This window comes from Suncus etruscus, chromosome 11 (genome assembly GCF_024139225.1).
Source record: "Suncus etruscus isolate mSunEtr1 chromosome 11, mSunEtr1.pri.cur, whole genome shotgun sequence".
In the NCBI taxonomy this organism is placed as follows: Eukaryota; Metazoa; Chordata; class Mammalia; order Eulipotyphla; family Soricidae; genus Suncus; species Suncus etruscus.
Window position 1 is genome coordinate 86520192 of NC_064858.1, and position 15410 is coordinate 86535601.

The window sequence follows — 15410 nt, forward strand, 5'->3', positions numbered from 1 at the left end:
TAAGCTTGGACTCCAAAAAAAAAAATATGTGTGCAAGGCAAACATCCTACTTACTGTACTATCACTCCACCCCCAGGAACTATTATTTTATTTTCTACACTGTTATTTTTGTTTTGTTTTGTTTTGTTTTTGGGCCACACCCGGTGACACTCAGGGGCTACTCCTGACTATGTGCTCAGAAATCGCTCCTGACTTGGGGGAACCATATGAGACACATATGCAGTCCGTCTTAGGCTAGTGTAGGCAAGGCAGACGCCTAACCGCTAGACCACCGCTCTGGCCCCTCTATGCTGCTTTCTAATTGCACTTCCATGCCTTCATGTTTCTTTGTGCATTCTCCCATAGAATTTTTCTCAACTATCCTGAAAGCTGAAATGTCAATATTAAAGTATTCAAAATCCCTCACAGAATATAAAACCACACTGAAGAGAAATGAGGGGACAGGCACTCTGGATTCTAACATTAGAAAAAAATTCTGTGGAGCCAGAGAGATAGCACAGCAGTAGGGCATTTGCCTTGCATGCAGATGACCCAGAAAGGACAGAGATTCGATCCCCAGCATCCCCAATGGTTCCCCAAACCTGCCAGAAGTAATCTCTGAGTGCAGAGCCAGGAGCAACCACTTTTGAGTGTGATGCCCAAAAACCAACCAAACAAAAAATAATTCTGATAAGTTACTTGACTTTTTGGGACTCCTACTGAGGCCTGGCCCCCTTTCCCCTTCCATCAAATTGTGGTCTTACCTTGGATTTTTTTTCAGTGTATTTACAAGAAATTCATGTAGGTCTATCCCAGTAGAGTCTGTATATTCTTGGCTGGAATCTAGAGCCATACACAAATAAAAAGTAAGATTTTAAATAAATAAAACTGCCTTGTATTTAATATCAAGATAAAACTCATAGTCTTCTTAAGAGAAATGAGAATCATAAAAGTAGACTCGGGGCCAGAGAGATAGCATGGAGGTAAAGCATTTTGCCTCGCATGCAGAAGGTCAGTAGTTCGAATCCCAGCATCCCATATGGTCTCCTGAGCCTGCCAGGAGCAATTTCTGAGCATAGAGCCAGGAGTAACCCCTGAGTGCAGCTGGGTGTGACCCCCCCCCTCAAAAAAAAAAAGTAGACTCGGGGCTGGAGAGATAGCACGGAAGTAAGGCATTTGCCTTGCATGCAGAAGGATGGTGGTTCGAGCCCCGGCATCTTATATGATCCCCCGAGCCTGCCAGGAGTGATTTCTGAGCATAGAGCCAGGAGTAACCCCTGAGCGCTGCTGGGTGTAATTCAAAAAATAAAAAAACAAAAACAAAAAGTAGACTCAAACTTCTGAGTAAGCTTAAAAAGAAGCTTAATTTTCTAGTTCCCCACCCCAAATTTTCTATGACCATGGGCCACATATTGTATTTGTTCCCGTTTTGTTTCTTCACTTCAAAATAAGATACATGCAGTGTGCATAGAAATTTGTTCATAGTTTTTGTTTTTACTATAGTCCGGACCTCCAATGGTCTGAGGGACAGTGAACTGGGCCCCTGTTTAAAAAAGTTAGAGGACCACTGATATAGAAGGTAGAATTTGGGTCAGAGTATTGACTCTGTATTATGCTAAAAAGCTACCCGACTATCAAATAATAGTTAGATAAAAATAAATAATTATTGAATGTCCTGCCAAAAGAGGGAAATATGACAGTGTTCAGAGACTACTTTAGGCCCAGTGGTCTGGGACCTATCAAGTACTAGGGAAAGAATCCAGGCCTTATGTGCTCAGCCCACTGACCTCTTCTCTGTTCCTGCCCTTCCACCCCAATGATCAAGCCTAAGGCTTCACACATGCCATTTGTTGTTTCTCTACCACATCCCTGGTCTCAAGTACTGATTCTTTTTTTCTTTATTTTGGTTTTCTGCGCTATATCTGATGCTTAGAGATCATTCCTTGTGGAACTTGAAGGACCATATATGGTGCAGTGCAGGGAGTGAATACAAATCAACTTCATCAAGGCAAGCGACTTGTACTATCTTACTGACTGTACTATCTGTCCAGCCCTCAAACAATGTTGATTCCTAGCTGTGCTTAGGGTTTTTATTTCTTGTCTGTGCTTCGAGATCACTCCTGGTGGGTTTGGGGTACCATATGAGTTACTAGTTACTAGTGATCAAAACTGGTAGGATGCAAGGCAAGCATCCTACCCATTTTACCATTGCACTAGCCCCAAATATTGATTCTTGTTTTGTTTGTTTGTTTGTTTTTGGGTCACAACAGGCAGCACTCAGGGGTTACTCCTGGTTCTACACTCAGAAATCATTCCTGGTAGGCTCGGGGGCCAGGATTTGAATCACCATCTTTCTGCATGCAAGGCAAATGCCCTACCTCCATGCTATCTCTTCAGCCCCCAAATATTGATTCTTATGTGGATCATTTACTTTATAAGTTTATATTTTTTAAATCCCAAAATTTAAAATCCCAAAATCTCAACTATCATTTCTATGAAGTATGTATACACTTTTTATTCTTTTGTGTGTGTGTGTGTGTGTGTGTGTGTGTGTGTGTGTGTGTGTGTTTTGGGTCACACCTGGCAGTGCTCAGGGGTTATTCCTGGCTCCAGGCTCAGAAATTGCTCCTGGCAGGCACAGGGGACCATATGGGACGCTGGGACTCGAACCGATGACCTCCTGCATGAAAGGCAAATGCCTTACCTCCATGCTATCTCTCCGGCCCCAACACACTTTTTATTCTTATTGCTGGGATTTAAGACCATGTCCCCAAAATACAAGACATGCACTCTACCCCTCAACTACACCCTCAAATTTTATGGACGATATATTTTGCTATTAGCCAATCTGTTTAAAAGAGGGTTAATGACTAAACACAAATAGGCATTATTATAAAAAAATTCAGTCTAGGCATCTCAAAACAGAAATATAAATGGTATTTGGAGACTGGTTCCAGTAATGATCTATGTTACTGATTAATCACTAGTACAAATAAGATCAGTGTCCTATGGATAATGTCAATACAGATAGAGTAGCTATCTGTGACATGTGACTCCCTCAGGTAGGGTCAACAGAACTACAAAGAAAGTAACCTAGATTGGTCCCCGCCCCCAAACAATCATGCAGGCTGTTAAAAATTTCCCCAAGCAAGAACTAGGAACTACTGGGACAGAACAGCCAGCAAGGGTGTTAGATGACAACCAGCTATTATCCCAAACTAAGGCATTTTCCTTATTTCCTCTTTCCTTTTCACCTAGTCCTCTGATATGTGAAAGTCCACCTATTTCTCACTCTACCCTCACCCACCTTGTTGAATTTGTACTGGGAGAATAAAGAGAGGTCTGTCTGGCTTGACTCAGAGAGACCATGAGGCGAGAAGTCACTGACTTTATAACTCTCTTCTGACTGGCTTGGCTTATTAATTCTTTGTGGCTACCCTACTTTTTCAGACCCGCTCAACCTGGGGCTGGAAATACAGCATGTGGGGTGTTTCACAACACTGGGATTGATTTTACAATGGGAATTTATTTTACGAGTGGAGGTAGTGGAGCATAGTACAGCGAGTAGGGCACTTGCTTTGTATGAGGCCAACCTAGGTTCAATCCCCAGCATCTCCTATGGTTCCCCGAGCCTGCCTAGAGAGATTCCTGAGAGCAGAGCCAGGAGTAACCCCTGAGCACCACCAGGTATAACCCCCAAATAAAACAAAACAAAACAAACAAAAGGGGGCCGGAGAGATAGCATGGAGGTAAGGCGTTTGCCTCTCATGCAGGAGGTCATCGGTTCGAATCCCGGCGTCCCATATATGGTCCTCCCGTGCCTGCCAGGAGCAATTTCTGAGCCTGGAGCCAGGAATAACCCCTGAGCACTGCCGGGTGTGACCCAAAAACCACAAAAAAAAAACAAAAAAAAAAAAAAAAAAAAAAACAAAAGACCAGCAGGGGCTTGTCTTCAAGGTGGAAGAAGAGGGAATTGTACAGTCAGCTCCTGGGCTGTAGAAGAGAGGAAATCCTCACCTCTAGACAGCATCTTCTTTGGAACCTTTTCTTTATTTTTGTCCTTGTCTTCTTTTTCAGAGACATCTTTTGTGGACTTTTCCTCCTCCTTGTCAGAGGGGCAGCTGATGTGCAAATGAATGATATCCTTGGATCAGAGTAAAAAGAAATGCAATCAAAAGAATTTTACGTCTCTCGAAACACCCTGAAAATTTCAAAGAGTGGCAACTTGGGAGTGATAGCATTATCTTACTGGCTAGAGTATTTTCTTCATTTATATTAGCTTTTACGTTTTACAAAAGGGGAGATGCCAAGTCTTCTCTGCCAAATAAAACAGAGCTGTCTATATGGACAGCTCAAGTAACACCGAGCTTGCCATAGTAATTGGATGACAGTGTTTCTAACCAACAGAAGGAAAGGTGTGGGTGGGAAACAAGATCCAGCCTCAGGAACTCGCTGTCTACATCATCATCCTGGGTGGTCCAGAGGTGAAGACTTAATGCTCTGACTTCATGCTCTCATTCCTACCGGGTTTCACTGCACCAGTCTGCTTTGAAGCACCGGAACTCTGAATTTTGTCTACAGCTGATGCTGTAGTTGCTATGTTACTTTTTACTAGACAACTGCTAAGCTTAAAAGTAATGCTTCTGGGCCGGGCGGTGGCGCTAAAGGTAAGGTGCCTGCCTTGCCTGCGCTAGCCTTGGACGGACCGCGGTTCGATCCCCCGGTGTCCCATATGGTCCCCCAAGCCAGGAGCAACTTCTGAGCACATAGCCAGGAGTAACCCCTGAGCATTACCGGGTGTGGCCCAAAAACCAAAAAACCAAAAAAAAAAAAAAAAAAAAAGTAATGCTTCTAAGGAATCTACCTGGGTGTCGAGTGGCCCATCAGCAAAGGGGGCAGAGGATTCTTCACATACAGCCAAGCTTCGTACCAACTTTAGCTTGGAATTAGACTGAAAAACAGAAAAACAAATATATCTCCTTAGTAGACATTCAAAGAAGTTTTTGCTGAAAGAGGTCTGTTACTTTGATACTTCATTAAGTTTCTTTCCTCCAAAGAGAAACTCACCGGTTCGGGATTCACTTGAAAACTTAATTCTACTGACAGTAGCAGAAACACAAAAATAAAATGGCTTATTTGGACACAAAAGAAAAGTCACTTTATTTTTTTTGTTTGTTTGTTTTGGGCCACACCCATTTTATGCTCAGGGGTTACTCCTGGCTAAGTGCTCAGAAATTGCCCCTGGCTTGGGGGGACCATATGGGACGCCAGGGGATTGAACAGCAGTCCTTCCTTGGCTAGCGCTTGCAAGGCAGACACCTTACCTCTAGCGCCACCTCACAGGCCAGAAAAGTCACTTTATTTTCTTCTCTCTCTAGCCCAATGCTCCAATTTTAGATTCAGAAGTATAACAAAGGGCCGGAGAGAGAGCATAGCGGTAGGACATTTGCCTTGCATGCAGCTGTTCCAGAGTGGACGGTAGTTCGAATCCCAGCATCCCATATGGTCCCCCGTGCCTGCCAGGAGCGATTTCTGAGTACAGAGCCAGGAGTGAACCCTGAGCACTGCCGGGTGTGACCCAAAATCCAAAAAAGTTGAGGGGGGGCTTGAGCAGTGGCACAAGTGGCAAAGTATCTGCTTTGCGCCTAGGACGGACTATGGTTCGATCCCCGGCATCCCATATGGTCCCTCAAGCCAGAAGCGATTTCTGAGAGCATAGTCAGAAGTAACCCCTGAGCATCACCAGGTGTGGCCCAAAAACCAAAACCCAAAACAAGAAAAAGAATACTTCCTGACATTTGGGAATTAATGTGATAAAAAGCCTAATTCATTTGTTTTTTTTCCTTTTTTTTTTTTTCTTTTGGATCTTGGGCCACATCTGGTTTACTCCTGGCTCTGCACTCAGGGATCACTGCTGTCAAGCTTATGGGTTGCCAGAGTCAACTGGTACAGGGTAAACACCCTACCCTCTGTACTATTGCTCCAACCCTCACTCGGTTAATTTCTGATGGCTATAAAATGATTCCTGCAGGATCTGAAATTCAAAGTATAAATCAATGTTCTCCTATGTACCCCAATCCAAAACCTGTAGAGTGACTCATTAGAAATCTTCCTATAAACATTTATTGAGAATTCTTCAATAAAATTAAGGTTCATGGGGCCGGGCGGTGGCGCTAGAGGTAAGGTGCCTGCCTTTCCTGCGCTAGCCTTGGACGGACCGTGGTTCGATCCCCCGGTGTCCCATATGGTCCCCCAAGCCAGGAGCAACTTCTGAGCGCATAGCCAGGAGTAACCCCTGAGCGTTACCGGGTGTGACCCAAAAACAAAAACAAAAAAAAACAAACAAAAAAAATTAAGGTTCATAGTGAATACAAAATAACAATATTCAGTGTGTATATTCTGGGTAGTTCAGTACAATGCAAGAATTTGTAAGTCTGGAGAACTAACTTTTAGCCTATTCCTGCCATTTAATAATAAATGCTAAATGCATTCAATTTTGATAATCCCAAATTTCCTTATATACAAAATAAAAATATTATCTATCAAACCTAACCTAAACATTCTAGAAGTAACTGAAGTAGCAATAAGTACCCCCCCTTTTTTTAAATTTTGGGTTATAACCAATAGTGCTGGAGGTGGGGTCTGCTATTTTCAGCTCTGTTCTCAGGGGTTATTTCCAGTGGTACTCAGGGAACTTGTGCAGGACCAGAGATAGAATCTGGGCCTCCTGGTCCAGAGTGCTAGCATAGTGGGTAGGGAACTTGCCTTGCATGAGGCTGGTCTGGGTTTTATCCCTAGTATCCCATTTGGTCCCCTCGAGCACTGCCAGGAATAATTCCTGAATACAGAACCAGAAGTAACACCTGAACATTGCTGGGTGTGGCCAAAAAACAAAAACAAACTCATGGGCCTCCTTGATGTATAGCAGCTCACTGAGCTATTTCCTTGGCCCTGTTCTAAAAGAAAATGGGGGGGGGGTTGGGCCACACCTAGTGATGCTCAGGGCTTGCTCTTGGCCCTGTGCTCAGAAATCGCTGCTGGCTCAGGGGACCATAAGGAATGCTGGGCATCAAATCCAGGCCTGTCTTAGGTCAGCTGCGTACAAGGCAAATGCCTACCATTACACTATTGCTCCAGGCCCCCTGTTCTAAATTTATTTTATTTATTTATTTTTTTATTTTTATTTTTTGGTTTTTGGGCCACACCCGGCGGTGCTCAGGGGTTATTCCTGGCTGTCTGCTCAGAAATAGCTCCTGGCAGGCACGGGGGACCATATGGGACACGGGGATTCGAACCAATCACCTTTGGTCCTGGATCGGCTGCTTGCAAGGCAAACGCCGCTGTGCTATCTCTCCGGGCCCTGTTCTAAATTTTAATGTCAAACCCATCACTGTGTACAAGGCCATGTAAGTATATGGTCTTTTTTGGGTTTTGTTTAGTTTTGGGATCACACTCAGCAGTGATGAGGATTTACTCCTGGCTCTGTGCTCAGGGATCATTTCTGGCAGGGCTCGAGGCACTAAATGAGTTGCTATAGATTGAAGGTGGGTTGGCTACATGCAAAACAAGCATTCTACTTGCTTCTTCTATCACTTAAACCCCTAAACTGTGATCTTTAATCCCAAATCACTACTGATAGGTCAGTAAATCCTGCCTTTTATTTTCTCCAGGGGAAAAGTAGAAGTACTTTAATTATTATCTTCTAGTGACAATTCTTCCAAATAAAAAAATGTTTAATATTTTACTGTTCCTCAGCTAATTAAAAAGGACTAACACATATAGTCTACCTTGACAATACCGCTTAAAATAATCTATGATGTGACAGTTTTATCACATAATGATTATAAACAAAATTCTCCTCTCTGTCCCAAAAAGTGAAACATTAAAAAAAAATAAGTATATATTTTAGGGGCCAGAGAAAAAGCACAGTAGTAGATACTTTGTCTTGCATGTGGCTAACCTGGGACAGACCCAGGTTCAATCCCTGGCATTTCACATGGTCCCTTGAGCCTGTCAGGAGCGTCTTCTCAGTGCTGAGCCTGGAGTAACCCCTGAACATCACTGGGTGTGACCCAAAACCCCCCAAAAAAGAAAAAAAGGAAAATGTATTTTATGGGTTTTTGTTTTTGTTTTTGTTTTGTTTGTTTGTTTTGTTTTGTTTTGTTTTGTTTTGGGTCATACCTGTCAGCACTCAGGGATTACTCCTGGCTCTACTCTCAGAAGTCACTCCTGGCACACTCAGGGGACTATAGGACTATATTGGATGCCAGGATTCGAACCATCGTCCTTCTGCATGCAAGGGAAACACCCTACCTCCATGCTATCTCTCTGGCCCAGAAAATGTTTTGAGACTGTCCAAAATGTTAAGTTGAAGGCTAGAGTGATTATACAGCAGGAGTAAAAATGTAAAGTCCATTTGTAAAATGTCTTATTAATAATACTAGAAAAGAGGGCCGGAGAGATGGCATGGAGGTAAGGCATTTGCCTTGCATACAAAAGGACGGTGGTTCAAATCCCGGCATCCCATATGGTCCCCCGAGCCTGCCAGGAGCGATTTCTGAGTATAGTGCCAGGAATACACTCTGAGTGTTGCTGGGTGTGACCCAAAAAACAAACAAACAAAAAATAATACTAGAAAAGGGGCCGGAGAGATAGCACAGCAATAAGGTGTTTGCCTTTCACGTGGTCAACCTCAGAGGGAATCCAGTTCAATTCCCGGCATCCCATATGGTTCCCCGTGACTGACAGGAGTGATTTCTGGTCACAGAGCCAGGAGTAACCCCTAAGCACTGCCAGGTGTGGCTCAAAGACAAACATAAAATTTTAATAAAATAAATACTAGAAAAGAAGCTTCAGAGAAAGAATGCTCACCTTGGCTCTTTTTCTGGCATGACCATGGTTGGATGTCCGTCTCTGTTAGAAGAGAATTAGAACAAATTAAATGTGGGGGAAATCATTTTAGTTAAAAGCACTATAAGGGCCTGGAAAGATAGCATAGCGGTGTTTGCCTTGCAAGCAGCCGATCCAGGACCAAAGGTGGTTGGTTCAAATCCCGGTGTCCCATATGGCCCCTTGTGCCTGCCAGGAGCTATTTCTGAGCAGACAGCCAGGAGTAACCCCTGAGCACCGCCGAGTGTGGCCCAAAAAAAAAAAAAAAAAAAAAAAGGCAATATAAGGGGCTGGCGAGGTGGCGCTAGAGGTAAGGTGTCTCCCTTGCAAGCGCTAGCCAAGGAAGGACTGCGGTTCAATCCCCCAGCGTTCCATATGGTCCCCCCAAGCCAGGGGCAATTTCTGAGCGCTTAGCCAGGAGTAACCCCTGAGCATAAAACGGGTGTGGCCCGAAAAACCAAAAAAAAAAAAAAAAAAAAGGCAATATAAATTTGTAAAGAAAATCACTAACTGTAAACAACATCATAGTCATCAAATATGAGACATAGTCATCCCCATACAAGACTCTTGCAACTATGACATGGAAGGGATCAGAGCCTGTACACAGAGGAAATTATCACTTAGCACGAAGACCAAGAGGAGGACACTAACTGGTGGGCTTATTTCAGAGATAAGTATACTTTGAACTACTTTAGGATAAAATACAGAATCCTCTCCTGATTAGGATACTTCTGGAATGTTTGGACTATAGCAGAACAGTTTTGTTTTTTTTTAACCAAGTGTTTTTCACAAGAGCTTACTTAAACCATAATGGATGTGGAATATAGCCAATAACAAATATTTGTTATAATATCTTTGGGGATAGTGAGTTAGGCAACATCCAGCTTACCTGGAAGTCATTCCTGATTCTGTTCTCATTCCTAGCAGTGCTTGGGGATCAAACTGGGGTTGTCTGCAATGTGTTTAACACTTATACTATCTCTTTTTCCTTATCATAGTGCCTTTAGAGGACAATGTTTTCAGAATTCTAACTTAAACCTTTTTTTTTTTTTTGGATTTTGGGCCACACCCGGTGACACTTAGGGGTTACTCCTGGCTATGAGCTCAGAAATTGCTCCTGGCTTGGGATATGGGATGCCAGGGGATCGAACCACAGTCTGTCCTAGGTTGGCACATACAAGGCAAATGCCCTACTGCTTGCGCCACCGCTCTGGCCCCATGAATTCTAACTTATTACACAACATCAGTCCAAACAGAACTGGAATGAAGACTCATCTTGTCAACTCTTTCCTTCCCGAATGAGATTTTCTCCACTTTTAATATCCTGGTGGTATTTCTCATAGACCGCCTAACTCTAGAATGTAAGATAGAACAGAATTTAAAGAAGGGAGGATAAAAGATAAGGGCAAACTTTACAGAGCAAAGAAAGTAAAAAGACCCAAGGTGGAATGAGAAAGAAAACTGGTAGGATTTATGACAACTGAGAAGTCAAAATAGGGCATCTAAAAAGAGATTAGGCAGTGGTTATATGTGAGATGAAGAATTTAGGGCTGGGGCCCGGAGAGATAGCACAGCGGTGTTTGCCTTGCAAGCAGCCGATCCAGGACCAAAGGTGGTTGGTTTGAATCCCGGTGTCCCATATGGTCCCCCGTGCCTGCCAGGAGCTATTTCTGAGCAGATAGCCAGGAGTAACCCCTGAGCACCGCTGGGTGTGGCCCAAAAACCAAAAAAAAAAAAAAAAGAATTTAGGGCTTTGGAGATATTTGGGATGAAAGACACTACCTCTAGAGTGTAGAGAAAGCTGAAGCTGATGGGAAGGGACTGGGGGGAAAGACAGGCAGAGGATCAGTGTGGATAGAGGTAGGAAAGTAGTTCTCTTTCCTTTGACTTATTTATTATTTATTGATAATAATAAATGTGCCATAGAACACAAACAAAGAACCTTGAAGATGTATGGAAAGAGAAAGAAATGGCGGTGATTTTGTTAAGTGACAAGATCTTATAGTAAGAGAAGAGTCACAGAACAAAAATATGAAGCAATATTAGTAATTATTTTAAAGTAGGTAATAGCACAAAACACAAGTATTCAAGATATAATGGGGGGTGAATAGGTGAAGATGTAAAAACTTCCATTCCACTAGTTATCTGGGTTTTTCTCTGAAGGATCAATGAATATTTGATTTCTTGTAAACTGTGTAGGTATTTTTATGTATAGAAAAGCTTATAATTGGGCCCGGAGAGATAGCACAGCGGCGTTTGCCTTGCAAGCAGCCGATCCAGGACCAAAGGTGGTTGGTTCGAATCCCGGTGTCCCATATGGTCCCCCGTGCCTGCCAGGAGCTGTTACTGAGCAGACAGCCAGGAGTAACCCCTGAGCACCGCCAGGTGTGACCCAAAAACCAAAAAAAAAAAAAAAAAAAAAGAAAAGCTTATAATTATTATTATTCATTTATTTATTTATTATGTTTTAGCTTTTGGGCCACACCAGGCAGTGCTCAGGGTTTTATTCCTGGCTCTTCACTCAGAAATTGCTCCTGGCAGGCTCGGGGACCATATAGGATACTGGGAATTAAACTCGGGTCTGTCCTGGGTCGGCCTGCATGCAAGGCAAACACCATACTACTGTGCTATCTCTCTGGCCCTATAGAAAAGCTTATTATTGTACCTCTGTTTTTATACAGGTTTCTTTTAAACCAAACAGTATATTGTTACATACTTCTCTAAAGCTTGTTTTAAACTTTTTTTTATGAATGTCATTCGATAGAAAATTAACTTCTTAAAGGACTCTAACTTAACAGTGATGAACCAATCTTTTTCTTTATACCATTTATATGCTCATACATTACACGACAGATCTTGTATAAACAATGTATCAGTAACACTAAGTATATACATAAATACAAACTGTTTTAGCTTCTTAAAATAGTTTATCAAGTATTACCAAATTTCACATAAAGAAGTCAGACTAACTTATAACCCTACACATTATCTATGAATAACAGAGAGATAGTTTTCATTCAATAGGCAAACACATACTGCAAGACTAATAAGTACCAGGCTCCATAACTGCTGGAGGATACAAGATAAAAGACACAAACCTTGTCAAAAAGGAATTCATAATCCTGTTGGAGAAGACAAATAGACAATTACAATAAGTACATTAAGTGCATTAAAGAGGTACTCGTGGAGTGCTACATGATACAAAGCACAAATGACTCATTAAGATCTAGCAATACATAAATTCATACATTTACAAACATAGACTGCCTGTAAGGAATTGTACTGAGTCTTAGAGACCTAAGGGAGAGCCCAAAGGGAACTCATCCTGCATCTTACAGGGCTTCCAGTTCTATAAAAAAACACAGACAATCATTGAATAATTAAACAGTATAGACCTGCAATTAATAAAGTTATCAAGGAAAGATACTTGGAGGAAAACCCATCAGAACTGAATTGTGAAGGAGATAAGTATTTGAAAGATATTAGCATAAAGGTATAGGGGTTGGAGGAGGTTTGAAGAAGGGAATTTTTGATAGGGGAAATATGTAGAAAAGCATATTTTCCCCAAACTTTTTAGCTCCTACATATAACAATGAACTAAAGAATAAGATAATGGCGAAGCATAGGATATTTTGAGGCAGAAGATACTAGCAAGCACTAGTCTAGGGAAATGAGACACACACTGAGTTTGAAGATAATTAACAATCAGATATTTATTTCATAACCATCTTTCTACAGCAGAATGATATATGAATCAGAAAGGATTACACATTTAAAGGCAGGAAGCCCACCTAGTAGGTCATCCACCTAAGTTCTGTATGTGTTAAGTTAGGGCTTGTTCATTCAAAAATGAATCTCAGAACCTGCCTCTTCTTTCAAAGACAGGCCCACACTTGGCTATGCTCGGGAATTACTCTTGGATCTGCACTCAGGCATCACTCATGGGGGGATATTTGGAGACCATACTGGTGCCAGGGATCCAATCTGGTTGGAAGCATGCAAGGCAAGGGCACTCCCTGTTGTGTGTACTACCTCCCCAACACCAGAACCTGTCTCTTTATAGCACTGTTTCTGTGCAAAAGAGGTTCTGAGTTCTAAATTCTGATTCCAAACTTTCTCACATGGTATAAACAAAGGTTACTTTTCCACAAGTTTGCTTTATGTTTTGTTTTGTTTGGGGGCTATAGCAGGTTATGCTCAGGGCTTATACCTGGCTCTGTGCAAAGAAATTGTTCCTGGCCTTGAATAGGGGACCATATGGGATGCCAAGGATCAATTGCAGGTTGTCTGTGTGCAAGGTAAGTGCCCTACTTACTGTTCTATCTTTCTGGCCCCGATTTTTCCAAAACTTTCTATTTCCAATTTTGTGACAGGCACCTTCTTAACAGTATAAGTGAGATTCCTGGTAAGATGCGAGTGAGAGGATGAAGGCAGAAGAACAGAATGTTTAATACTGTTAATGGGACACATCATTATACTAAGAAATGTTAAGAAGGGAGCAAGCAGGCCCGGAGAGATAGCACAGTGGCGTTTGCCTTGCAAGCAGCCGATCCAGGACCAGAGGTGGTTGGTTCGAATCCCGGTGTCCCATATGGTCCCCCGTGCCTGCCAGGAGCTATTTCTGAGCAGACAGCCAGGAGTCACCCCTGAGCACCGCCGGGTGTGACCCAAAAACCAAAAAAAAAAAAAAAGGGAGCAAGCAGGCTGGTCAGCAAGACGTTGGAGCAGGAGCAGGAAATCCAGCAGATGGCAGCAGCAGCTCCACTTGCTCAGGCAGTAAGCAGCCAGAGGAGTGAGAGGGAGGCAGATGTTTTCCCAACCTCCTGCATAACTTCTTTGTACAACCATGTAAAGACATTAACAAGTGCACTTAAAATCTGTCAAGCAATGGACAAATAACAACAAAACAACAAAAATAACCTGCAATGTCCTTTCTTCAAGAAGTACATAAAATAGGATCTCAAAAGACCATTTAAAATAGTATTTAGAGAATAGAGTCACTTAGACCCATAAGGTCATCTATTATCTTTCATATACTATGACAGTACATAATTAAACACATTAATCAGAAATCTCTGTTCTCATAACTTAAAATAATTATTTGCAGCAGTAGAGGCTAAAAAGGATAGAAGAACAGTGTCAGACTGTCTACACAAACAATAAGGATGTGGGGGAGGATGACAACTCACATGCAAAAGGAAATGTCAAGAAAGCAGCCAGGACAGAGATCTGACAAATGATAAGAGAAAGACAGTGGGAAAAGCATGCAGCTAGAGAACAAAGTGACTTAAAGTTGACTTATTTTAATTTACTTCTTTATGTTGCCATTTAAATCTTTAAAGAAGACAGGGTGGGCAAACTGGATTATTAAGAGAAATTATGCTTTAAACTTCTAGACCCTACAAAATATTGTTGCTACTGCTTTTAAACACCTAGAGTTATATCTCCTAAGCCTATGATAAGGACCAGTGTTATTTGTCACCAGTCACAAAGGAAATAAATATGGGCTTGGGTAACAGAAGAAACCAGTAGTGATCACAGATGGCCAAAACTGGAACAGATGTGCTAGACTGGCTCAATTATGATCTGGCTGAGTACCTAAGAGAAGCCTGGAGGAGGATAGACGGGCCACAACTACTATCACATCTGCAATGTGCTATGAATCTGGATGGAAAAAATATGGCAACTACAGGGTAAAATTCCTTTCACTCCCATTATCCAGAGGCAAATACGAAGACTATTTCTGACCCAGGAAATACTGTTTTACTTGTTTTTGTTTTTGGACCACACCCAATGTTGCCCAGGGGTTACTCTTGGATCTGAACTCAGGAGCTCCTACTTTTAATAGGGCACAAGGGACCACAAGGGGTGCCAAGGATCAAATCCTGGTCAGCTGCATGTAAGGCAGGTGTTCTCTCTTGCTGTTCTAGCTCTCTGTTCCCAAAATACTATTTTAACATAACTAGGATATGAATCTAAAACTGTGTGTAAAGCCAGGGAGTTCTAGTTTTGTGTTTTTGTATGAGCCATCCTATAACTTATTAAAGGTTTGTATAGCTTATTTTTTATTATTAAAAATAGTAAAATGTAGGAAGAATTGGTATAACTCAGGTCAATATGGGCTAGGGATTTTCATCTTCTTTACAGGTCTCACTGAGGAATCCATTACAAAGGGGTTTTCTTGAAAGTTAAATTTATTTATTTGTAGGGGCCGAAGAGATAGCATAAAGGTAAGGCATTTGCCTTGCATGCAGAAGGACAGCGGTTCAAATCCGGCATCCCATATGGTCCCCTGTGCCTGCCAGGGGCGATTTCTGAGCCTAGAGCCAGGAGTAACTGAGCACTGCTGGGTGTGACCCAAAAACCAAAAAAAAAATTTTTTTTTAGTTATTTGTTTTCATTTGGAGGAGAGTGTTACTCAGTTACCCTTTGGGATACTGGCAATACTCCCAATTCTGTGCTTGGAGATCACTCCTAGGAAGTGCTCAGGCTTGCTGCAATGGATTAAACCCAATCCACATACAAAGCATGAAACTCCAGTC

At 42.2% G+C, this 15410-nt stretch overlaps 1 protein-coding gene across 5 annotated transcripts in view; it reads right to left on the reverse strand.

Moving 5' to 3' along the window:
* R3HDM2 (R3H domain containing 2) overlaps nt 1–15410 on the reverse strand; it is a 183579-nt gene that overhangs the window by 52529 nt on the left and 115640 nt on the right. For 3 of the 5 annotated variants that reach the window (XM_049783057.1, XM_049783058.1, XM_049783060.1), the window contains exons 4-8: nt 11967–11990; nt 8851–8892; nt 4844–4930; nt 3997–4123; nt 744–822 (exon numbers count right to left, since the gene is read on the reverse strand). In XM_049783057.1, the coding sequence (XP_049639014.1) occupies nt 744–822; nt 3997–4123; nt 4844–4930; nt 8851–8892; nt 11967–11990 (359 nt within the window). The remainder of the gene's footprint in view (nt 1–743; nt 823–3996; nt 4124–4843; nt 4931–8850; nt 8893–11966; nt 11991–15410) is intronic. The other 2 variants (XM_049783059.1, XM_049783061.1) reach the window with 1 other exon arrangement.